This window comes from Pristiophorus japonicus, chromosome 7 (genome assembly GCF_044704955.1).
Source record: "Pristiophorus japonicus isolate sPriJap1 chromosome 7, sPriJap1.hap1, whole genome shotgun sequence".
Taxonomy (NCBI): domain Eukaryota; kingdom Metazoa; phylum Chordata; class Chondrichthyes; family Pristiophoridae; genus Pristiophorus; species Pristiophorus japonicus.
Window position 1 is genome coordinate 198988587 of NC_091983.1, and position 26780 is coordinate 199015366.

Genomic DNA, 26780 nt, shown 5'->3' on the forward strand with positions numbered 1-26780 from the left:
TAGAGTAATCTATTTATCCTGACTCTCTGTTTTCTGTTCGTTAGTCAATCCTCTATCCATGCTAATATATTACCCCAACCCCGTGAACTTTTATCTTGTGCAGTAAATTTTTATATGGCTCCTTGTCAAATGCTTTCTGGAAATCCAAATACACCACATCCCCTTCATCTACCCTGTTCGTTACATCTTCAAAGAATTCCAGCAAATTTGTCAAACATGACTTCCCCTTCATAAATCCATGCTGACTCTGCCGGACCGAATTTTGTTTTTCCAAATGTCCTGCTACTGCTTCGTTAATAATGGACTCCAACATTTTCCCAACCACAGATGTTAGGCTAACTGGTCTATAGTTTCCTGCTTTTTGTCTGCCTCCTTTTTTTAAATAGGGACGTTACATTTGCAGTTTTCCTATCTGCTGGGACCTCCCTAGAATCCAGGGAACTTTGGTAAATTACAACCAATGCATCCACAATCCCTGCTGCTACTTCTCTTAAGAGCTTACGACGCAAGCCATCAGGTCCAGGGGATTTATCTGTCTTTAGTCCCATTAACTTACTGAGTACCACCTCCTTAGTGATTATGATTGTGTTAAGTTCCCCCCCCGGCTATAGCCCCTTGACTCTCCACTTTTGGGATATTGTTAGTGTCCTCTACTGTAAAGACTCTATCTCCCTTGCAATAAAGGCCAACATTCCATTTGTGAAGACCAACATTCCATTTGGTTGCGAGTTTTATGTTGAACCTTGGCCTTCAGATGTCTGTAGAGCTGCTTTCCTAATCTCGAGTTGTGTTGCTGTTTCCAGCTCAAGAATGCTTATCAGCTCCTGGATCTCCTGGTCATACTCATTGAACCTGTCTTGATGTTTCCTCCGCTGCTGTTTTGGGGTTACATTGATGGAAATGACAGAGCGGATTTGGCCAGTCGAGCAGTCGTTAGCTCCTGTCATGGCGTGGGTGTTGCAGACATCCTTGCGGTCCCTCGCTCGGACAATGATGTAGTCTAGCAGATACCAATGCTTGGAGTGAGGGTGTTGCCATAAGGCTTTGTACTTGTCTCTCTGAAGGAACAAGGTGTTGGTTATGACAAGACCATGTTCAAAGCATTTCGTCAGGATGAGGGTACTGTTGATGTTGGCTTTCCCTACCCACTCTCTGCCAATCACACCTCCCCACAGTTGTAGCAGGACTTCTCTGCTTTTATACTCTATATCCCTTGCAATAAAGGCCAACATTCCATTTGCCTTATCAACAGGGTGTGAGAATCATAGAATTATAGAAATTTAGGCACGGAAGGAGGCCATTTCAGCCCATCGTGTCGGCACCAGGCAAACAACAGCTAACCAGCCTAATCCCACTTTCCAGCTCTCGTGTCCGCGCCGGCCGACCAGGAGCTATACAGCCTAATCCCACTTTCCAACTTAGCCCTGTAGGTTATGGCACTTTAAGTGCATATCCAAGTATTTTTTAAATGTGGTGAGGGTTTCTGCCTCCACCACCCTTTCAGGCAGTGAGTTCCAGACGCCCACCACCCTCTGGGTGAAGAAATTTCCCCTTATATCTCCTCTATACCTCCCCAAAATTACTTTCAATCTATTCCCCTTGGTTGTTGACCCTTCTGCCAAGGGAAACAGGACCTTCCTATCCACTCTATTCAGGCCTCTCATAATTTTATATACATCAATCAGATTTCTCTTGTTCGAAAGAAAATAGACCCAACATCTCCAATCTTTCCTCATAGCCAAAATTCTCCAGTCTAGGCAACATTCTTGTAAATCTCCTCTGTACCCTTTCCAGTGCAATCACATCTTTCCTGTAATGTGGTGACCAGAACTGCACACAGTACTTCAGCTGCAGCCTAGCCAGTGTTTTATACAGTTCAAGCATAACTTCCTTGCTCTTGTATTCCATGCCTCGACCAATAAAGGAAAGTATTCCACATGCCTTCTTAACCACCTTATCGACCTGGCTTGCTACTTTCAGGGATCTGTGGACCTGCACTCCAAGGTCCCTTTGTTGTTCTACATTTTTCAGTGTCGTACCATTTAATGTGTATTCCCTTGCCTTGTTTGACCTCCCCAGATGCATTACCTCACACTTATCCGGATTGAATTCCAGTTGCTACTGTTCTGCCGACCTGAACAGTACATTGATATCTTCATGTAGTCCGCAGCTTTCTTCTTCATTATCAACCACACAGATATTTTTAGTGTCATCTGCAAACTTCTTAATCATACCCCCAATATTCAAGTTCAAGTTATTGATATATACCACAAAAATCAAGGGACCCAGCACTGAGCCCATCAACCATTACCCTTTTGCTTGAGATGCTGAGTCAGACCCTATTTCATTTAATCCATAACTTGCAGACTCTGAGATGCGGTAACTACACAATACAGATGGCTGTTTACCAGAAGAGATCAGTAAAAAGACAGTAACTGTTGCTAAAAATGGCATCTTACAAAGCAAAATTGCCAGAGTGGCAAGTTGGATCCAAAATTGGCTCAGTGGCTGGAATCAAAGGGTAATGGTTGATGGATGTTTTTGTGACTGGAAGGCTGTTTCCAGTAGGGTTCCGCAGGGCTCAGTGCCCATCCAAATGTGGCGAGGGTTTTTGCATCCCCTTCCAGGCAGTGAGTTCCAGATCCCCACAACCCTCTGCGTGAAGAACCCCCACATCAGATCCCCGCTGAGCCTTCCACCAACGACCTTAAAACTATATACTTATAGAGAGCATCTGTCACTTGACAGATGGAGCGGTGCGCGGCGAACTGAGAAATATTCGATATGTTTGCTGTAGCAGCTGGAAAAGAGCCAGTGACATAGAAATTGAGTTCTAAGGTCACTTTGGTTGCGACTCTCAGAGCTGTCCTCAGCCTTGACTAAGGCTGGAGGTCTGGCTGCAGGAGATTGCACAGCTCCCTGACGAGGTCCTTCCGGAATTGAAGTCTATGGAAGCATTGGTCATCCGTAAGGTCCATGAACGAAACTGCTGCCTGTAGACCCTTGCACGATAAGGCCTTCTCCCCCCACGTCATTGGCCAGGTCTTTCTATGGCAGCTACCTCATTGTCTTCTCCCTCATGCTCTTGCTGCTCCTCACCCTCTGCAGCCTGCTGCTGGCAAGCATCTGCCTTCTGTGCATCCTGCCTTCTTTCAATTTCGCCCACTATCTGGTGCGGGGGTTCAGCATATCTGACCCTCCTTTTGACGGCAGGTCCTTATTGGACCACCTTTCTGGATTGAGGTCTGTCGCCATTTCCATGGCTTTCTGCCTGTTGGGCATCCATGTCTGCTGTGTCCCTTGCCCGTTGCCTCTGGAGAAGTTGGAGATGGCACCGTCTTCTCCTCCATGCCTCCCTGCCGCACACAATGTGCAGGTGGCGTTCCGCTGTCAGCACTGGGCCTATTGCCTCCACAAGCACAAGCTCCATAATGAGGCCTCTGTGTTGGACAGATTGAGGACCCTAGCCCACTAGCACTCAATGCCGCTCTGAAAAGGTCAACTGACAAACTTGTAAGAAATCCATAAAATTATCAGCCAAAAAAATGGAGATGCACGCAACTCGCCTTTAAAGTGCGCTGGCGATCTTGAGCCGGCACTGTGCACTGGCCCAAAAAACTGTTGGGGGCGTGCCGACATGTGGCCACAAGACTTTGTTACCTGAATTGTCCTTCCGGGTCGGAGCCGCTGCGGTGCGTGCTTGTATGATGTCGTTAAGGACGCAACAGATGGAAGTGAGGGAACGGGCCGGAATTTCACACTGCAGCAAAAAGCCCACAGATCAATTTCTCGAACGTCGGCCAGTTTGCCGCAAGTCAGCGGCTGTGCCACACCGCCCCGTGGCCGCCACTTTCAGCCGGCCACAGGCCTTATCGGGAGGACGACTTTTCGCCCCATATGGCTACCTATGGAGACATATTAGGTTTATGTTGCCATAACTACTCCAGATATGAGTTTTGATGGTCAAAAACAGAAGATGTCAGGGTGTCATAAGTTGAGGGCCTGACATGGCCAAGCGGGATCATTAGGTACATGGCATCCTTGTAGTTGGACAAGGGGTTTCAGGTGTAAGTCAATGACTGAGTTAACTGGTCCCCATAGGCTTTATTGGGAAGAAGTATAAGAAGATGTCTCTCAAACACTGATGAGACCTTGATGGGACAGCCTACAGGAGAACGCTGATGGGTATGCAATGAAATACAGTGCATTGGCAGGACTGCCAGAAAGCAATGTCAAGGAGTATGGAGGAGTCCAGCACCTACCTTGCACAGGGTTTTGCGCAGAACGTAGAGCCCATCGTTTCCGGTGTGGAAGTGGTGGGCAGATTCATTAGCGCACTTGTGGCCCCAACCATGATGCAGCATCTAATGGCTGATGTCTCAGCTTCCAGTTCAGCAGAAGCACAAGCCATCCAATGTCTAAGTGCTGCAGTGGAAGGTCAGACTGAAGTCATGCAAGCTCATGTTATTGCCAAGCAAGCACAGACTGATGCCATCATGGCTACATTTACCAGTATTGAAAGGGGCTTGCAAGATGTCACAGCATTCCAGCAATCTGTCCTCCAACAGATTACTATAATTGCTGCGGTGTCGCCCCAGGAGAGTGAGAGTGGCTCCATGGAGAACGAACCTGCTGTCCATTCTCAGCTGACAACATTTGTCCTTTCAGCACTACCACTCCACCAGTGCCCTGCTGTTGCCTGTCAGCCAGCCAGCTGCCGCCCATGTGCAGTCTAAAGCTGGGCCTTCTAGGCGCAGAGCTGCTCGAGGTCATCCTGCAAGGCCATCTGTAGTCTCCCCCACTGAAAATCAGCAACCTTCTACCAGCCATGCTGCAGCCACTGGGGTAGCACTGCGTGGGAACAGGCACTAAGGGAATGCACAAAAGTGATCAGTTAGAAACATAGAAAATAGGTGCAGGAGTAGGCCATTTGGCCCTTCGAGCGTGCACTGCCATTCAATAAGATCATGGCTGATCTTGATCCCCTAAGCTATAAGGGCAATATCTAACTCCCTCTTGAATATATCCAATGAACTGGCATCAACAACTCTCTGCGGCAGGGAACTCCACAGGTTTTAACTCTCTGAGTGAAGAACTTTCTCCTCATCTCAGTCCTAAATGGCCTGCCCCTTATCCTAAGACTGTGTCCCCTGGTTCTGGACTTCCCCAACATCGAGAACATTCTTTCTGCATCTAACCTGTCCAGTCCCGTCAGAATTTTATATGTTTCTATGAGATCCCCTCATCCTTCTAAACTCCAGTGAATAAAAGCCCAGTTGCTCCAGTCTCTCCTCATATGTCAATCCTGCCATCCCTGGAATCAGTCTGGTGAACCTTTGCTGCACTCCCTCAATACCAAGAACGTCCTTCCTCAGGTTAGGAGACCAAAACTGTCTGTCAGCATTTGCTCACTCACCTAACCTGTCCATTCACCCTGCAGCCTCTTAGCATCCGCCTCACAGCTCACACCGCTACCCAGTTTAGTGTCATCTGCAAACTTGGAGATATTACACTCAATTTCTTCATCCAAATCGTTAATGTATATTGTAAAGAGCTGGGGTCTCAGCACTGAGCCCTGCGGCATTCACGAGTCACTGTATGCCATTCTGAAAAGGACCCGTTTACCCTGACTCTCTGCTTCCTGTCTGCCAACCAGTTCTCTATCCACGCCAGTACATTACCCTCAATACCATGTGCTTTAATTTTGCACACCAATCTCTTGTGCGGGACCTTGTCAAAAGCCTTTTGAAAGTCCAAATACACCACATCGACTAGTTCTCCCTTGTCCACTCTGCTAGTTACATCCTTAAAAAATGCCAGAAGATTCGTCAAGCATGATTTCCCTTTCATAAATCCATGCTGACTTGGATCGATCCTGTCACTGCTTTCCAAATGCGCTGCTATTTCATCCTAAATGATTGATTCCAACATTTTCCCCACTATTGATGTCAGGTTAACCAGTCTCTCTCCCTCCTTTTTTAAAAGTGGTGTTACATTAGCTACCTTCCAGTCCATAGGAACTGATCCAGAGTCGATAGACTGGTGGAAAATGATCACCAATGCATCCACTATTTCTAGGGCCACTTCCTTAAGTACTCTGGGATGCAGACTATCAGGCCCCGGGGATTTATCGGCCTTCAATCCCATCAATTTCCCTACAACGATTTCCCGCCTAATAAGGATATCCTTCTGTTCCTCCTTCTCACTAGACCTACTGTCCCCTAGTACATTCGGAAGGTTATTTGTGTCTCCCTTCGTGAAGACAGAACCAAAGTATTTGTTCAATTAGTCTGCCATTTCTTTATTCCCCATTATAAATTTACCTGAATCCGACTGCAAGGGACCTACGTTTGTCTTCACTAATCTTTTTCTCTTCACATATTTATAGAAGCTTTTGCAGTCAGCTTTTATGTTCCCTGCAAGCTTCCTCTTGTACTCTATTTTCCCCCTCTTAATTAAACCCTTAGTCCTCCTCTGTTGAATTCTGAATTTCTCCCAGTCCTCAGGTTTGTTACTTTTTCTAGCCAATTTATATGTCTCTTCCTTGGTTTTTGCCAGTCTATTCTAGCTAATTCACGCCTCAAACCATCGAAGTTACCTTTCCTTAAGTTCAGGACCCTAGTTTCTGAATTAACTGTGTCACTCTCCATCTTAATAAAGAATTCTACCATGTTATAGTCACTCCTCCCCAAGGGGCCTCGCACAACAAGATTGCTAATTAGTCCCTTCTCATTACACATCACCCAGTCTAGGATGGCTAGCTCTCTAGTTGGCTCCTCAACATATTGGTCTAGAACACCATCCCTAATAAACTCCAGGAAATCCTCCTCCAATGCATTGCTACCAGTTTGGTTAGCCCAATCAATATGTAGATTAAAGTCGCCCATGATAACTGCTGTACCTTTATTGCACACATCCCTTATTTCTTGTTTGATGCTGTCCCCAACCTCACTACTATTGTTTGGTGGTCTGTACACAACTCCCACTAGCGTTTTCTGCCCTTTGGTATTCCGCAGCTCCACCCATACCGATTCCACATCATCCAGGCTAATGTCCCTCCTTACTATTGCATTAATTTCCTCTTTAACCAGCAATGCCACCCCGCCTCCTTTTCCTCTCTGCCTAGCCTTCCCAAATGTTGAATACCCCTGGATGTTGAGTTCCCAGCCTTGGTCACCCTGGAGCCATGTCTCCGTGATGCCAATTACATCATATCCGTTAATTGCTGTCTGCACAGTTAATTCTTCCACCTTATTCTGAATACTCCTCGCATTGAGGCACAGAGCCTTCAGGCTTGTCTTTTTAACACACTTTGCCCCTTTTGAATTTTGCTGTAATGTGGCCCTTTTTGTTTTTTGCCTTGGGTTTCTCTGCCCTCCACTTTTACTATTCTCCTTTCTATCTTTTGCTTCTGCCTCCATTTTATTTCCTTCTGTCTCCCTGCATAGGTTCCCATCCACCTGCCATGTTAGTTTAACTCCTCCCCAACAGCACTAGCAAACACTCCCCCTACGACTTTGGTTCCTGTCCTGCCCAGGTGCAGACCGTTCGGTTTGTACTGGTCCCACCTCCCCCAGAACCGGTTCCAATGTCCCATGAATTTGAATCCCTCCCTTTTGCACCACTCCTCAAGCCACGTATTCATCTGGGCTATCCTGCAATTCCTACTCTGACTAGCATGTGGCACTGGTAGCAATCCTGAGATTACTACTTTTGAGGTCCTACTTTTTAATTTAGATACGAGCTCTCTAAATTCGTCTCGTAGGACCTCATCCCGTGTTTTACCTATATCGTTAGTACCTATGTGCACCACGACAACTGGCTGTTCACCCTCCCTTTTCAGAATATCCTGCACCTGCTCCGAGACATCCTTGACCCTTGCACCAGGGAGGTAACATAGCATCCTGGAGTCTCCGCAGAAATGCCTATCTATTCCCCTGACAATCGAATCCCCTATCACTATAGCTCTCCCACTCTTTTTCCTGCCCTCCTGTGCAGCAGAGCCACCCACGGTGCCATGAACTTGGCTGCTGCTGCCCTCCCCTGATGAGTCATCCCCCTCAACAGTACCCAAAGCAGTGTATCTGTTTTGCAGGGGGATGACCGCAGTGGATCCCTGCACTACCTTCCTTGCACTGCTCTTCCTGTTGGTCACCCATTTACAATCTGGCTGTGTACCCTTTCCCTGCGGTGAGACCAACTCGCTAAACGTGCTATTCACGTCATTCTCAGCATCGTCCCTGACTTCCCACAGTGTACAGGAGGAGCATAACATGTGTCCGAGCTGTCCTGCCACGACTTAACCCTTAGATAAACTTAATTTGGCAACAACAATGCTAAATATTACTTACTGATTATAGAAAAGAAAAAGAAAAACTACTTACCAATCACCAGCCAATCACTTAACCCCTTGGCTGTGATGCCACCTTTCGATTTCTTTCTACTTCTTTTTTGCCTTTTCTCCCCACTGCAGCTGCAGAAGCACGCCTTTATAGGCCTCTCCATGCACCTCGAACTCCCGCCTCTCCGACTGCCTTTGCCCCCCGCTGCCGCTGGGCCATTATAGGCCTCTCCACGCACCTCGAACTCCCGCCTCTCCTCTGCCGCCGCCTCCCGCTGGGCCTTTATAAGCCTCTCCATGCACCTCGAACTCCCGCCTCTCCTCTGCCTCATCCCCTTTGTCTCTCAAATCTCTAGTATTTAATATCTCTAGTATGTAATATTAGACTTTAGTATGTAATATTGATTGATGTATAAAATTGACTTGGAATGTTTGTTTTTATTGTCGCAATTTGGCCAGGAGGACGCTGTGATGGTATGTAACAGAAGAAAGGTAAGTGAGGGACTGTGGGAGAATGGGGAATTGGGTTTATGTTTACTGGGACCAGTCAGATCAGTTCAGCACGGCTCGAAAGGGACTGTCTTGATTACCTCTTCCTCTTCCTCCTCAGCTCTTCGCATATACCTAGTGGCAAGGGATGTGCCTTCATGATGGTGAGGTTGCGCTTCCTTCTCCGTCCAGCTCGTTGGCTACAAAGTACTGGTGTAGCCGTTCGACATAGGCTTCCCAGTCCTCACCCTCCGAGAACTTCTCCAAAATGCCCACAGTTTGCTGCATCTTTGTGTTGGATTCGTATACTCGTCGCCAGTTATTGTGTTTCCAACACAGTTGAGGCTGCACACAGGGAGGTTAAAGTAACAGTGACATCAGTCTTTATTAAGACACTCCAGAGTGAGGAACAGGCCTTAGGGGCCGGCTTATATACAGTGCTCTCAAGGGATGCTGAGATCCCTTGGGACTTCAGGGGATGCGCTCCCTGGTGGCAGAACATGGGAGTGCATGCTTTACAGATACACAACAGTAGGAATATGTGTGTGTGTGTGTGTGTGTGCTAGGCCCATGCAGTGGAGCCTGGTCTTCAATCATCTTGGATCCCCTTGTCATTGGACCAAGACCTAGCTCTGTCAAGCCCGTGTGGTGGCTGGTGTGCAACGACCACCCCACGTTAAAAGAATTCACAGGCATCTTCCACCCTTTAAAATGTAGTTCGGGACCTGGAACGTCAGGGGCTGGATGGCCTACTCCTGTTCCTAATTCTTATGTTCTTATGTTCTCATTGATGTTGGGGAAGTCCAGAACCAGGGGTCACAGTCTAAGGGGTAAGCCATTTTGGACCGAGATGAGGAGAAACTTCTTCACCCAGAGAGTGGTGAACCTGTGGAATTCTCTACCACAGAAAGTTGTTCAGGCCACTAAATATATTCAAAAAGGAGTTAGATGTAGTCATTACTACTAGGGGGAATCAAGGAGTATGGCGAGAAAGCAGGAATGGGGTACTGAAGTTGCATGTTCAGCCATGAACTCATTGAATGGCGGTGCAGGCTCGAAGGGCCGAATGGCCTACTCCTGCACCTATTTTCTATGTTTCAGGCCACAAACCACGGCAAATCTTGAGATGGGCTTTGGCAAGTTCCGCAGGGCTGTTCAAGAGCGGTCCAGGCAGCATTGTTTGAGAATCCAATGGTCTGGTTGATCATATTCCGTGTGGCAGTATGCCTTTCATTATATGTATGCTGGCCACGTGTTTGTTGGGTTGCTCATGGGAGTCATGAGCCAGGTGGTCAGCAGATAGCCCTTGTCGCCCAGTAGCCATGGTGGTTCAAATGCAGATAGTACAGCAGATTGCCGCAGAATGAAGGCATCATGGCTGCTGCTAGGATACCGAGCATTGACTTGCATGATACGCTGAATATGGTTGCACACTAGCTGGACACTGAGGGAGTGGAATCCATTCCAGTTGCAGTGCATCTCCAAGTTCACACTATGGGGAAGCCTGCTATCCTGATGAAGTCGCGTGCTCGTTTCGCCTACTTCTATCTGGCAAGAGGGAATGAAATATATTAACCTCTCTTTGCATACAGAACCTCAGTGACCTCCCATATGCAATAGTGAACGATGAACTGTGAGATGTTGAAAATGTCAGCATCTCCAGCCTGGAACGAGCATGCGTATAAAAATTCATGGCACGCTCATCTTCACAGGCACTGGCAATGCCATTCTCGCCCTGCTCCAAGTTCTGCCTGCAATAGTTGGCAGATTTCAGTGAGAACTTCCTTAGTGAAGTGGAGACATTGCATGCAGTGTTCCTCGCTGAGGTGATTGAGAAGAATTGCTCCCTGAAGACCCTGGGTGGATATGGCCTCCTGCTGAGAGTCCTTCTTCCCCTCCTCTCGCTTTGAGCAATGTGTCCCCCTCTGTGTCGTATCTGCACATTCTCCCTATTATGCTGCATGCCAAACTACAACACCCACGTCTGGGAGAAACTGGTCTAAGCAGAAGCCTTAAAGTAACCTGCCACATCACTCCCCGGAGACTGCAGGCCACACCTGGAGTACTGCGTGCAGTTTTGGTCTCCGTATTTAAGAAAGGATATATTTGCATTGGAGGCTGTTCAGAGAAGGTTCACTAGCTTGATTCTGGAGATAAGGGGGTTGACTTATGAAGATAGGTTGAGTAGATTGGGTCTATACTCATTGGCGTTAAGAATGAGATGTGATCTTATCGAAACATATCAGGTAATGAGGGGGCTCGACAAGGTGGATGCAGAGAGGGTACTTCCACTCATGGGGGAAACTAAAACTAGTCTCAGAATAAGGGGCCGCCCATTTAAAACTGAGATGAGGAGGAATTTCTTCTCTCAGAGGGTTGTAAATCTGTGGAATTCTCTGCCCCAAAGAGCTGTGGAGGCTGGGTCTTTGAATATATTTAAGGCGGAGATAGACAGATTTTTGAGCAATATGGGAATAAAGGATTATGGGGAGCGGGCAGGGAAGTGGAACTGAGTCCATGATGAGATCAGCCATGATCTTATTAAATGGCGGAGCAGGCTCGAGGGGTCAAATGGTCTCCTCCTGCTCCTGTTTCTTGTGTCCTTCAGCAACTTCAAATAATTGACCAAACCAAGAAACACCTCTACAAACTCAGCAAAAGCATTAGAAATCAATCAGCAACTAACCTGAAAGCAGACGATAATCCATTTAAATAGCGCTGGTGGGGGATTCCTTCCTGCTGCTCAACACAACTGTGCGTGTTTAAGAGAGGGTGTTAGCTCCAGCGTTGAGGTCGGAAATGGCAGCGCTGACGTCAAATCAGTATGCTCTCTGTGCCAGCGCAAACAACCTTTCTAAAATAATGGTGTCTAGCGCGGCCCACACCAAAAATGCACGTGCACACCCGTAGCGCTAAAAAATTGGGCACTATGGTGCCAACTTTCTCGGCTTGCGCCTTCAGGAGGAGAGGGGAGAAACATTGTGTGATGAGGTTCTTACTATGTCTAACTTCTGGGAAGAATAACCCTAAAAAACTGTTTGAAGACAGTGTTTATCTAAGACTTCATTTTTAAATAGAGCATGAACTGGAAAACAGAGTGTAAATGATGACAAAAGCAATAAATGATGACATGTCTTTCGTGGTGTCTGCTTTTCAAGTCTGTTAAATTGCAGCAGCTGAGGAGGTACTTTAAAACCCTAAATAAAATTAACCAGTGTGCCTTTTAAAAAAAATAGATTTTCCATTGTTTAGGCCATTTGTAATGATATATCAGAAACTATTCCCTGGGTTTTGCCTGTGCCTGTATCTTAACATAATTGCATAGGAATCCTTCGGAGAGCTCGAGGCCCCTGTTTGTGTGGCCCTACGTCGGCTGTAGTTAGAAGCTGCTGAGAAGCAAATTGAATTAACTCTCATTAAACAACCACGGCAACTAATGCTCACAGAATCCCCAGGTGACATAAGTGTTGATAGATAAGAGCGGGTTTGGAAATAATTCAAAAAGCAGTCCAAATCTGATGAGACTGGACCACACGCTAATGTCCCTGCAAATGGAAAAATCTTTCTTTGACTAAATAAGTCAGGATATTCTATAAACATTTAAGATGCTGAACTATAAGGTATCATTTAGTGGTAATGGATGGACAGATAAATAAAAAGTCAGTTTCCTGTTTTTGTAAAGAGTTATGTCTGTGGGTGGGGGAGTAGAAGGATGAAATCGGTACCTGCATACATTTAAAGAAAATCTAATCAGATTCAGTTCCTGTTGTTTTTTGATGAAACTTTTTTTATAAGAAATAGATGGGAAATGGCTACTTGTGCACAGAAGTGCTAATTTGTAGTAAATGAGAAACCTGAGTAAAGAACTAATTCCCATAGTGCAGGACACCAACAAGACTGAAAATAATAAAAGAGAAGACCAGGTAATTCAGGGAGGAAAAGGACAACAGGAGAAGTTAGGAGATTTTTTTTTTTATTATGCAAAGTTGTTAGGACATGGAATGTGCTTTAGAAACAGTTGTCGAGGCAAAATCCATAATAAGTCTTGAAAGGAAAGTGAATAAGTATTTGAGAGACAATTTTAAAAGGATATGGGTAAGGACAGCGAATTAGGACTAAGTGGGTAACTCATTCAGAGAGCCTCTTCTGTTGTATGATTCTATGACTAGTGATTAGATGCCACTAAGCTTTTTTTGGTTAAACTCTTTATGTGCTACTGACACAAATTCCCTATTTTAACTGTTTCAAAACAAAATATGGTATAGAGGTAGTACATTTATACATATGTGCAATTGCCCAAAACCTTCTACACAGATCTATAAAGCGAAAGGCAGATTTGTTGTACATACTATCGCCTATGATCATGCGCACAGAAAGGCACTCACACAGAAAATATCATCCCTTTTAATCTAATCGGTGTAAGTTACCAAGAAGAACGCACTCAGCTCTTGCCATGGGAGATACTGAGATTGGCGGCATCTTTCAAGTTCCCGATAACTAACTTAGCACCTAAAATGACACTGTGGCATCCCTGTGAAGCACCAGACTGCCTCAACCTTCTACCCCCTTTTGCACTCAATCAATGCTACTAAAACACAGTTTAGCTCAAGGATGGGCAAAATACGGCCCATGGGCCGTATCCGCCCCGCCAGTTCATTTGTTCCGGCCCACAGGAGCTCGAGCTGCACAGGTATCCAGTCTTGCGAGGAGGACCTCCCAGAGAGCTCACTCAGGGTTACTGTGGCTTGGAAATAAAAAATAAAGCTGCCAGGACTGCCTGATACAGATCTGCTTCTCGGAGCTGGCCTAACATCTGTCTGCGACTCTCTCCCGCTCTGTCTCCGTGAACCACTTTTCAAAAACCCGCCAAATCCACTTTGAGATTGGTGCGCGACCTTGCACCTTGGAACATTGGTGTGCGGCCCTCAACAGCTCACCAGAACTTGCTAAGTGGCCCTCCAATCCAAATAATTGTCCACCCCTGACTTAACTGGTCATTCATTTCAGTGCAGTTTATGAGATGTGTGCCTTATGAACTGATCTGCTGGGTATTTCTAGAATTTATAATTATGAAATATCTCGACCTGACTGCAGTACATACACCATTGACTCATCACCTTATCCTGTGATTTCCTGGCGTGGCAAAAGAAACAGGGAAAAAAAAACTAAGGCTAATTTAGAAAAAGCTCTGTGAAATTCCTCTCCAATAAAGTAAAAGGGTGAAAAAGCTCGGTCTCAAACCAGAGTTCTGAATTTAAATAAAGGCAAATACAAAGGTGTGAAGGCAGAGTTGGCTAAAGGGTAAGACAGTCGATAAGCAGTGGCAAACATTTAAGAAGATATTTCATAACTCTCAGCAAAGATATATTCTAGTGAGAAAGAAAGACTCCAAGAGAAGGATGAACCATCCGTGGCTAATTAAGGAAGTAAAGGATGGTATCAAATTTTTTAAAAAGGCATACAATGTTGCGAAGAATGGTGGAAGGCCAGAGGATTAGGAAATTTTTAGAAACCAGCAAAGAACGACTAAAAAAATGATAAGGAGACAGAAGATAATTTATGAGAGTATACTAGCAAAAAATATAAAAACAGACAGTAAGAGCTTCCACAGGTATATAAAAAGGAAGAGAGTGGTTAAAATAAACGTTGGTCCATTAGAGGATGAGACTAGGGAATTAATAATGGTAAACAGGGAAATGGCAGAGTCTTTGAACAAATATTTTGTATCAGTCTTCACAGTAGAAGACACTAAAAGCATCCCAAAAATTGATAACCAAAGGGCTATTGTGGGGGTGAAATTTAAAACAATCACTATCACTAGAGACAAAATACTAGACAAACTAATGGGACTAAAGGTGGACAAGTCTCCTGGACCTGATGGCCTGCATTCTAGGGTCTTAAAAGAAGTGGCTGCAGAGATAGTGGATGCATTGGTTGTAATCTACCAAAATTCCCTCAATTCTGGAAAGGTCCCAGCGAATTGGAAAACCGCAAATGTAACGTCCCTATTTAAGAAAGGAGGGAGACAGAAAGCAGGAAACTATAGATCAGTTAGCCTAACATCTGACACTGGGAAAATGCCAGAGTCCATTATTAAGGAAGTAGTAGAAGGGCATTTAGAAAACAATAATGCTGTCAAGCAGACTCAGCATGGTTTTATGAAAGGGAAATCATGTTTGACAAATTTGCTAGAGTTCTTCGAGGATGTAATGAGCAGGGTGGATAAGGGGAAACCAGTAGATGTCATGTATTTGGATTTCCAGGAGGCATTCGATAAAGTGCCACATAAAAGGTTACTGCACAAGATAAGAGCTCATGGGGTTGAGGGTAATATATTAGCGTGGATAGAGGATTGGCTAACTAACAGAAAACAGAGTCAGGATAAATGGGTCAATTTCAGGTTGGCAAACTATCTAGTGGGGTGCCACAGGGATCAGTGCTGGGGCCTCAACTATTTACAATCTATATTAATGATTTGGATAAAGGGACCAAGTGTAACGTAGCCAAATTTGCTGAAGATACAAAGATAGGTGGGAAAGCAAGTTGTGAGGAGGACGCAAAGAATCTGCAAAGAGATATAGATAGGCTAAGTGAGTGGGCAAAAATTTGGCAGATGGAGTATAATGTGGGAAAATGTGAGGTTATCCACTGTGGTAGGAAAAATAAAAAAGCAAATTATTATTTAAATGGGGAGAGATTACAAAATGATAAGGTATAGAGGGATCTGGGGGCCCTTGTACATGAAACTCAAAAAACTTAGCATGCAGGTACAGCAAGTAATTAGGAAAGCAAATTGAATGTTGACCTTTATAGCAAGGGGAATGGAGTATAAAAGTAAGGAAGTCCTGCTACAACTGTACAGGGCGTTGGTGAGACTACACTTGGGAGTACTGTGTACAGTATTGGTCTCCTTATATAAACAGGGATATACTTGCATTGGAGGCAGTTCAGAGAAGGTTCACGAGGTTGATTCCTGAGATGAAGGGCTTGTCAAATGAAGAAAGGTTTAGCAGGTTGGGCCCATACTCAATGGAGTTTAGAAGACTGAGAGGTGATCTTATTAAAACGTATAAGATACTGAGGGGGCTGGACAGGGTAGATGCAGAGAGGATGTTTCCTCTCATGAGGGAATCTAGAACAAGGGAGCAGACTCAGAATAAGGGGTCGCCCATTTAAAACAGAAACGAGAAAGAATTTCTTCTGTCAGATGGTCGTGAATCTTTGGCATTCTCTACCACAGAGAGCTGTGGAGGCTGGGTCATTGAATATATTTAAGATGGAGATAGACAGGTTTTTGAAAGATAATGAATGAAAGGTTATGGGGAGAGAGCAAGGAAGTGGAGTTGAGACCAAGATCAGATCAGCCATGATCTTATTGAATGGCGAGCAGGCTCAAGGGGCCAGATGTCTACTCCTGCTCCTATTTCTTATGTCCTTATGTTGGAAAGGTCCAGGATACTCTGGGGATCCACAAATCCTAATCTGAGCTGACCCATATTTACCCTCGATACCTTGTCCCGTTCTTTCATGAAGGAATGCATTGAATTCATGCTTTAATAGTATATTCCAAAGGTGATGAAAAGAAACATCTCCTAACATCCAACCTAAAATGTTGCCGAGGAAGGTGATGATGATGATGATAGTGAAGGGGATAATGGGGATCAAGCCACCCAGAAGTTGATCTGATCGTAATTTTAATATTTAAAAAGTATAATAGAAGTAATCTGTTATCTCCTAACTTCCATAACAGTTTAATTTTTAAATTTGTTATTTTTCTAATATTTGGCTTTGCAATCATCAGTTTATTTTTGCGCTCAATGCAATTATCCTTCTTCCGTGACTGCTTTAAAATATATTTACTTGAGAAAGACTACATTCATCACATTTCTGAGTCTGGAAGAAGGGAAGAGAATGAGTGGCGAAGTGTTGGATGTACCTGGAGAGTGGAGAGTGGCTGAAATGGGAGCGCTGGACTGTCAGTGAAGAATTCTTAAACCAAGGTCCCATCTGCTCTCTCAGGTGGATGTAAAAGATTCCAGGGTGCTATTCGAAAAACACAGAAGTTCCGCTGGAGTCGTGGCTTAATATTGATCCCTCAACCAACCGCACTAAAAACAGATTATGTGGTAATTTATCTCATTGCTGTTCGTGGGATTTTGATGTGCACAAATTGGCTGCCGTGTTTCCCTACATTGCACGTCAAAGGTATTTCATTGGTTGTGAAGTGCTTCGGAATGTCCTGAGGTAATGAAAGGGATTATATAAATGCAAGTTCTTTCTTGGTTTATTTGTTTTTTTTCCCATTAACTCTCATTAGTACGCCTGGTAAATCCAACATGCTGAAGATGCTTAGTGCCAAAAAAGCATGTGCCAACTTTATCTCCGCTGACTCCTTGAAAGTAATACTGGATTCCTGAAAATTGGACCGGAGACTTTTAGGGGAAGAAATTGAACTCTGTGGTGTCTGTTTTTTTAGGCGCTACGCAGCCTGCTAACACTTGAAAATGAGGTCCGAGATGCACACGCTTTTGACGGGAAGTGCGCCAGACGCCATCTTGGTAAAGGGCCTAATGTTCGGCGGCAGCATGCAGAGCAGGCGGATTATGGCATCAATCAATGTGCAACACTGATTTAATGCCAGCGCTGCCATTTTTGAATGCCTATGCCTTGTCATAACCTCGTAACCTCGTACAAGCTGAACATGCATTAAACGAAATGAAGGATTCCCCACTAGCGCTACTTAAAGGGATCATGAACTACTTACAGGTTAGTAGCTGGATTATTTCTTCTGGCTACTGGTTTAATTGTATGTGTTTTTGAAGCTTTCCTATACTTGGCTAAAGTTTGAATAGTCTACAGGTACTGGTCTGGCTGCTGCTGAAGTACTTCTTTATTGATTTCAAAGCTTCTGCTAAAACAAGTTGCTTCCAGACTTGGGTGGCCTGGTAGGGCTTCCTCTGGTATTTGAGCATGATTGGGAGAATGCAGAAAGGCCATGGAGAGCAGGACAAGCTGCTAGAAGAGGGAAGAGGAGAAGAGCGCTCAGCAGGAGGCCATGTCCGTAAAGGCAAGGAGCAATGCTTTTACTTTAAGTTCAGCGAGGACCAATGCATAAGATGTCTTCGTTTCACAAAAGAGGTTGTGTTTGAAATCTGCCAACTGCTGCAGCCACAACTGCAATCTCAAAATAGGGCAAGGACAGCATTGCCTGTGGCTGTCAAGGTGACCATGGCTCTTAACTTTGATGTATCTAGCTACTTCCAGGCTGCTGGTAAATACATAAGCAACATCTCACAGTTTGCAGTGCACTGTTGCATAAAGGAGGTCACTGAGGTTCTCTATACACAGAGAAACAGCTTCATCTAATTCCCTCTTGCCAGAGACAAGCAGGCAGAGCGAGCACGAGGGTTGCACAGATTGCAGGCAGTAGTCACAATTCCTTCATTCTGCAGCAGTCCTCTGTGCCACCTTTGTTTGATCCACCATGGCAAGTCAAAGGGTCGCTACTGGGCATAACATGGCTCATGACTTGGGTCTGGAACCCACACAAATGTGCACAGTAGGCCGACATTGGGAGCTATGCTATCTCAAGAAACAAGGAAGGGTGTTCTCAAGCAATGCTTCCGCTGCTTGGACTGGTCTGGAGGAGCCCTACAGTTGAGTGGGAATCAAGATTTATGGTAGTATGCTGCATGCCGTAATGCGGGAACAGCCACTGTCATCACCTAATGGGCAAAAAACTGAGCATGAGGAAGAGGAGAAAGTGAAACAGGAAGTAGAGCAACATGAAGAGGAACAGAGAATACAATATAGACAGCTCCTTTCTGCTCTAGCGCGACGTGATCAAATAATTAATGAGCCACCCCATTCATCAACAGTCCCATGCTCTTTACCTTTACATAGAAACACAGAAAATAGGTGCAGGAGTAGGCCATTCGGAACTTCGAGCCTGCACCACCATTCAATAAGATCATGGCTGATCATTCACCTCAGTACCCCTTTCCTGCTTTCTCTCCATACCCTTTGATCCCTTTAGCCATAAGGGCCATATCTAACTCCCTCTTGAATATATCCAATGAACTGGCATCAACAACTTTCTGCGGTAGGGAATTCCACAGATTAACAATTCTCTGAGTGAAGAAGTTTCTCCTCATCTCAGTCCTAAATGGCTTATCCCTTATCCTTAGGCTGTGTCCTCTGGTTCTGGACTTTCCCAACATCGGGAACATTCTTCCTGCATCTAACCTGTCCCGTCCCTTCAGAATTTTATATGTTTCTATGAGATCCCCTCTCATCCTTCTAAACTCCAGTGAATACAGGCCCAGTCGATCCAGTCTCTCCTCATATGTCAGTCCTGCCATCCCGGGAGTCAGTCTGGTGAACCTTCGCTGCACTCCCTCAATAGCAAGAACATCCTTCCTCAGATAAGGAGATCAAAACTGAACATTATATTCCAGGTGAGGCCTCACCAAGGCCCTATACAACTGCAGTAAGACCTCCCTGCTCCTATACTCAAATCCCCTAGCTATGAAGGCCAACATACCATTTGTCTTCTTCACCGCCTGCTGTACCTGCATGCCAACTTTCAATGACTGATGAACCATGACACCCAGGTCTCGTTGCATCTCCCCTTTTCCTAATCTGCCGCCATGCAGATAATATTCTGCTTTCGTGTTTTTGCCACCAAAGTGGATAACCTCACATTTATCCACATTATACTGCATCTGCCATGCATTTGCCCACTCACTTAACCTGTCCAAGTCACCCTGCAGTCTCTTAGCATCCTCCTCACAGCTCACACCACCACCCAGCTTAGCGTCATCTGCAAATTTGGAGATATTACACTCAATTCCTTCATCTAAATCATCAATGTATATTGTATTGTAAGGGATAGTATTAAAGCCAAGGAAGTGGCATACAAATTGGCCAGAAATAGCAGCGAACCTGGGGACTGGGAGAAATTTAGAACTCAGCAGAGGAGGACAAAGGGTTTGATTAGGGCAGGGAAAATGGAGTATGAGAAGAAGCTTGCAGGGAACATTAAGACGGATTGCAAAACTTTCTATAGATATGTAAAGAGAAAAAGGTTAGTAAAGACAAACGTAGGTCCCCTGCAGTCAGAATCAGGGGAAGTCATAACGGGGAACAAAGAAATGGCGGACCAATTGAACAAGTACTTTGGTTCGGTATTCACGAAGGAGGACACAAACAACCTTCCGATTATAAAAGGGGTCGGGGGGTCTAGTAAGGAGGAGGAACTGAGGGAAATCCTTATTAGCCGGGAAATTGTGTTGGGGAAATTGATGGGATTGAAGGCCGATAAATCCCCAGGGCCTGATGGACTGCATCCCAGAGTACTTAAGGAGGTGGCCTTGGAAATAGTGGATGCATTGACAGTCATTTTCCAACATTCCATTGACTCTGGATCAGTTCCTATGGAGTGGAGGGTAGCCAATGTAACCCCACTTTTTAAAAAAGGAGGGAGAGAGAAAACAGGGAATTATAGACCGGTCAGCCTGACATCGGTAGTGGGTAAAATGATGGAATCAATTATTAAGGATGTCATAGCAGTGCATTTGGAAAGAGGTGACATGATAGGTCCAAGTCAGCATGGATTTGTGAAAGGGAAATCATGCTTGACAAATCTTCTGGAATTTTTTGAGGATGTTTCCAGTAGAGTGGACAAGGGAGAACCAGTTGATGTGGTATATTTGGACTTTCAGAAGGCGTTCGACAAGGTCCCACACAAGAGATTGATTTGCAAAGTTAGAGCACATGGGATTGGGGGTAGTGTGCTGACATGGATTGAGAACTGGTTGTCAGACAGGAAGCAAAGAGTAGGAGTAAATGGGTACTTTTCAGAATGGCAGGCAGTGACTAGTGGGGTACCGCAAGGTTCTGTGCTGGGGCCCCAGCTGTTTACACTGTACATTAATGATTTAGATGAGGGGATTAAATGTAGTATCTCCAAATTTGCGGATGACACTAAGTTGGGTGGCAGTGTGAGCTGTGAGGAGGATGCTGTGAGGCTGCAGAGCGACTTGGATAGGTTAGGTGAGTGGGAAAATGCATGGCAGATGAAGTATAATGTGGATAAATGTGAGGTTATCCACTTTGGTGGTAAAAACAGAGAGACAGACTATTATCTGAATGGTGACATATTAGGAAAAGGGGAGGTGCAAAGAGACCTGGGTGTCGTGGTACATCAGTCATTGAAGGTTGGCATGCAGGTGCAGCAGGCGGTTAAGAAAGCAAATGGCATGTTGGCCTTCATAGCAAGGGGATTTGAGTACAGGGGCAGGGAGGTATTGCTACAGTTGTACAGGGCATTGGTGAGGCCACACCTGGAGTATTGTGTACAGTTTTGGTCTCCTAACCTGAGGAAGGACATTCTTGCTATTGAGGGAGTGCAGCGAAGGTTCACCAGACTGATTCCCGGGATGGCGGGACTGACCTATCAAGAAAGACTGGATCAACTGGGCTTGTATTCACTGGAGTTCAGAAGAATGAGAGGGGACCTCATAGAAACATTTAAAATTCTGACGGGGTTAGACAGGTTAGATGCAGGAAGAATGTTCCCAATGTTGGGGAAGTCCAGAACCAGAGGTCACAGTCTAAGGATAAGGGGTAAGCCATTTAGGACCGAGATGCGGAGGAACTTCTTCACCCAGAGAGTGGTGAACCTGTGGAATTCTCTATCACAGAAAGTTGTTGAGGCCAATTCACTAAATATATTCAAAAAGGAGTTAGATGAGGTCCTTACTACTAGGGGGATCAAGGGGTATGGCGAGAAAGCAGGAATGGGGTACTGAAGTTGAATGTTCAGCCATGAACTCATTGAATGGCGGTGCAGGCTAGAAGGGCCGAATGGCCTACTCCTGCACCTATTTTCTATCTATGTTTCTATGTAAAGAGCTGGGGTCCCAGCACTGAGCCCTGCGGCACCCCACTAGTCACTGCCTGCCATTCTGAAAAGGACTCGTTTATCCCAACTCTCTGCTTCCTGTCTGCCAACCAGTTCTCTATCCACGTCAGTACATTACCTCCAAATACCATGTGCTTTAATTTTGCACACTAATCCCTTGTGTGGGACCTTGTCAAAAGCCTTTTGAAAGTCCAAATACATCACATCCACTGGTTCTCCCTTGTCCACTCTACTAGTTACATTCTCAAAAAATTTCAGGAGATTTGTCAAGCATGATTTCCCTTTCATAAATCCATGCTGACTTGGACCAATTCTGTCACTGCTTTCCAAATGCGCTATTTCATCTTTAATAATTGATTCCAACTTTTTTCCCTCTACTGATGTCAGGCTAACTGGTCTATAATTACCCGTTTTCTCTCTTCCCCCTTTTTAAAAAAGTGGTGTTACACTCGCTACCTTCCAGTCCATAGGAACTGATCCAGAGTCGATAGATTGTTGGAAAATGATCACCAATGCATCCATTATTTCTAGGGCCACTTTCTTAAGTACTCTGGGATGCAGACTATCACGCACCGGGGATTTATCGGCCTTCAATCCCATCAATTTCCCTAACACAATTTCCCGCCTAATAAGGATTTCCTTCAGTTCCTCCTTCTCACTAGACCCTCGGTCCCCTATCTTCTATCACTAACCATCACAACGTCCTCCTTCCGACAACACAAAAATAAAACCCAGCAGAAAATGCACATTCTAATGCAAATTTATAAATTTAATCATAACATAACACATACAAAAATAAACAAATCACTTTTGTGCATTCTCTTAGAGTCTATCTTCCATGTGCCTTTGCCTCTGCTAGTGCTTCTACGAGGTGTTTTACCAATGCCTGCAGCATGGGTGCTGGAAGGCTCCTGATCTCACCCAAGGCTGCAACAGTCTGAGCTGACTGGCTGACAGGCAACAACAAGGAGACTGGTGGAATGGTGGGGTGGGAGCAGAATGCTGTAATCCTGAGAAAGGTCAGTGGATTCGTGTTCCATGGAGCCCCTGCCATTCTCCCAGGGCAGCGCTGCAGCAATCCTACTATCTGTTGGAGAACAGATTGATGGACTGCTGTGACATCCTTGAAGCTCCTTTGAAGAGTGGATCAAGAGCCATGATGGCTGCAGTCTGAGCTTCCACTGCAGCACTCAGACCTTTGATGGAAGCTGTTTGTGCTGCAATGGAAGCTGAGACATTGGCCAGCTGAACGAGTGTGGGACCTCACCCTCCTTTCACTCGCACTGGCTCTTGCAACTTGTGCCCAGTGTCTCACCATGTGCAGATCTCTCCCCTATCTTAGCCTGTCTGAGCTGGTGGCTACGTTTACAGGACTTTCTTTCTTTCTCTCTTTCTTACCACCTCTTCTACCAAGACCTGCAGTGCATTGTCTAAAAAACTTGGTTCTCGCTCTGTCGCACGTTCAGCCATTGCTCAGAGCACATTCAGTTTTCAAATGACTCCCACCACTTTTTGCAGCCACAATGCACTCCCCCCCCCCCGCCCCCATTAAGAGGTGCAGCCTGCCTTCAAGTAGTCGTGATATTGGGCCATCAGCTGAAGCATGCAGGAAACGCTGGCTGTATACAGCAATAATTTAAAAGAGCAGGCAGCACCAATTTAACATGCTGCCTGTAACGCAATGAATGGGCACAAGTTAATCGCATACCGGACTCCCCACACCCGTTTTTGGGGTTAGCCAATTTTTCGTCCTTAATCTTTATTTTCATGATTCTACCCACATCAATGAGGTATTTTTTTGTAATGTAATGATGTTTGAACACAATATGGATACTCACTAATCTTATTCCTGGCCTGATTCACTTTTTCTCCAAGTGATTTTGCTTCCGTGAACCTGGTAAAAACAAAATGAATGGGATAAGATGAAAATAAGAAAGGACCAAAGAAGAAGGTCCCTCTAAGGGTAAGGTCTACGATTCGTAAATGCTCACTGGTAGATGTAGACAACATTATTTTCTCATCTCAGTGCTTTTCACTGGAATTCTCATTCCTTATATTTTCCCTAGTCAAACAGTCGGGAGAACGGACTCTTACTGGACTACATTCATTTTAATTTTAATATAGGGGCCGATTTTCCTGTCAACAGCACCAAGAGAATGCTTAATCCCTGGGTACGAATGGCAGAAAACTTGGGGTGGATGCCAGTGACACTAAGTTTTGGTAATTCCCAAAGTCAAAAGACTGGGCCTTCCAAGTCTACCCCAAAGTAATAAACCTAGGCCTTCCTTGTGCCAGCAACTGGTGCAGGTCAATTAATATTGAGGCAGGAAGGCGTGTCCCTGCCTCATTTTCTTGTCATTATCCTGGAAGGGCTCCCAGATGTAGCAATGCACTAGAAATCTGGCAGTGGGCCTTGCACCATTCCCCCTCAAACCAGGCTTGAAGTTAATTTGTTTCTGTCCCTCTTTTCCAGTACAAATTCCTGCAAAGAGAGTGCCTTCACCAGGGTTATGACCAGACCCAAATTGTATAACACTGAGGTATAGAACTGGTTGGTACTGGTCTGTCACTTTACAACATTGGGGTACAGTACTGGTGGGTACAGATCAGTCACTGTATTGGAGCACACTTTGGGTGCGCTGTACCCATCAAAGAGAGCTAGGAAATTTGGCTCCATAATGTATTCCCTAAATTTTTCCCCTCAACATCTCACTAAATTTTAACCAATAAGGGAATTAAGGGTTACGGGGAGCGGGCGGGTAAGTGGAGCTGAGTCCACAGCCAGATCAGCCATGATCTTGTTGAATGGCGGAGCAGGCTCGAGGGGCTAGATGGCCTACTCCTGTTCCTAATTCTTATGTTCTTATGTTATGTAAAATTGGCCATTCTTCCTGTGAGCCTTGACACTGAGTGTAGATAAGGACATTATAGTCAAGCCTATTTCCGTTCTCACGTGACACTGTCCAACAGAGGATCACAAGATCGCAATCAGGAGTAGAATCTTTGGCGAGTCTTTTTCCCTTCCGTAGCCAGAGATACCATGTGCATCAATTACTGGCCCATGATCATTACATAACCTTTGTGTCTTTGCCCACCAGGTAGAGGTAGCAATGGTTGGAGGAGTTCCATACATGTAGCTTGTAACTCTGGTACATCCAGTGCCTCAAATTGGTCACAGTGCATGTCTGGTATCCAGTATTGGATGAGCACAAAGTTCCACCAATTAAATATTGGTTCCCGCCATGACCTCCATTCCCTGTCACTGTCCGAGTCTGAACAAGACCATTCGCAACTTTGGTGTCCTATTTGTCCCTGTCTGCCGACCCCATATGCTCTGCATCACTAAGACCTTCTATTTCCACCTCCTTAACATCGCCCGTCTTCTTTCCTGTCTCAGCTCACCTGCTGCTAAAACCCTCATCCATGCCTTGTTACCTCCAGACTCGACTATTCCAGTGCTCTCCTGGGCAGCTTTGTACCTGCCCTCCGGAAACTTGAGCTGATCTGAAACTCTGCTGCCCGTATCCTAACTCATACCAAGTCCCAGTCACCTATCACTCTTGTGCTCGCTGATATATATTGGCTCCTGGTCCAGCAGCGCCTAAAATTTAAAATTCTCATCCTTGTTTTTAAATCCCCTCATGGCCTCGCCTTTCCTTATCCCTGTAATGTCCTCCAGCCTTACAATCGCGAGATCTTTCGCTCTCCAATTCTGGCCTCTTGTTCATCGCCAATTTTAACTGCTCCATATTGGCAGGGCTCCTTCACCTGCCTGGGTTCTAAGCTCTGGAATTCTCTCCTCAAACCTCTCCACATCACTCTCCTCCTTTAAAACGCTCCTTAAACCAAGCTTATGTTCATCTGCCTTGTGGCTCAGTGTCATATTTTGTTTGAAGCGCCTTAGGATGTTATACAACATTAAAAGTGCTATAAAAATTCAAGTTGTTATTGTGTCGATGTACTTGAACTGTTTTCAGACAACTCACAAGCTTCCTCTATTCTCCCTCAATTTCTGATGAGCTGTTATGTGGTAGGAAACAGATACACTTACTTCACAAATGCTCAACTCTTGGCTGACGTTTCTAAAATGCATTAAATTCTGTGCTTTTCTCAGCCAATTGAAGAGTAACGGGCCTCCATGGAGAAAAAATAAAATAGAATTTTTTTTTAAAAGAAGACTTTTAAGATTTTTTTCCACATAGGAGAGCTTGGATGTAAAAGGAAACCTAACCTCTTAATCCCAAAAGCCATCTAGAAAAGTAACCAAAACCAGAACAATGAGTACCTGGCCAAAATCATCACAATTCTGAATATTAACAAATATTTTTCTTATTAAAAAGCGGTTATTTTTTAGCAATAAAGGGCTGCTCTCTTATACGTAAAGGGGGCTGTGATCTCTGCAGTTACATTAGGTCACGCCCACTGCCAGAGTTTGTGGAGTCACTGGGAGGGCACCTCAGTTAGCATGGGGTAAGTGGCTGCAAGTGCTATTTGGGCACATCTCCGGCATCTGCCTGTTCTAAGGGGTGGCCAGCGAGAAACTCCTGTACCCGCCACCTACCCTAGCCACATCTTCTTCAGTCCCAGTGTTTGGGGCCAAATTAGAGGGCTTTCTTCAAAGGTTCAGACTGCTTCCCTGGTTCCCATCAGTGGTGTCCATGTGCCACGTGGAGGCTGGTACAACCCGACTCACTTGGCATACCAGGCTCCGTGGATACACCAGGTCGCCAATGAGCCTATAGATGGAAACGTCTGGTGCAGAAAGTCGCCACGGCTGGCTCCACATCCTTGCCATCATTTGCCTTCTAAGGGGAGAACAGGGGCTCCGCCCCTTTACTACGCAACCAGGAAACTACTGGAAGCAGCCAGAGGTACGGTAGCAGACTGGTGGAGCCACCACAAAAATTTGGACACATACATCAATTTACGCAATAAGCGCCTCGCGGACAGATTTAACTTCCAACTACACTACATGTTTCACATGAGACAGGAATAATATTGTATTTCCCATGGCTTTTTTTTTAA

The 26780-nt window shown here is 45.2% G+C and overlaps 1 protein-coding gene across 1 annotated transcript in view; it reads right to left on the reverse strand.

Moving 5' to 3' along the window:
• kif6 (kinesin family member 6) overlaps positions 1–26780 on the reverse strand; it is a 768544-nt gene that overhangs the window by 290437 nt on the left and 451327 nt on the right. The window contains exon 15 of the mRNA XM_070885702.1: positions 23594–23649. Coding sequence (XP_070741803.1) covers positions 23594–23649 — 56 coding nt within the window. The remainder of the gene's footprint in view (positions 1–23593; positions 23650–26780) is intronic.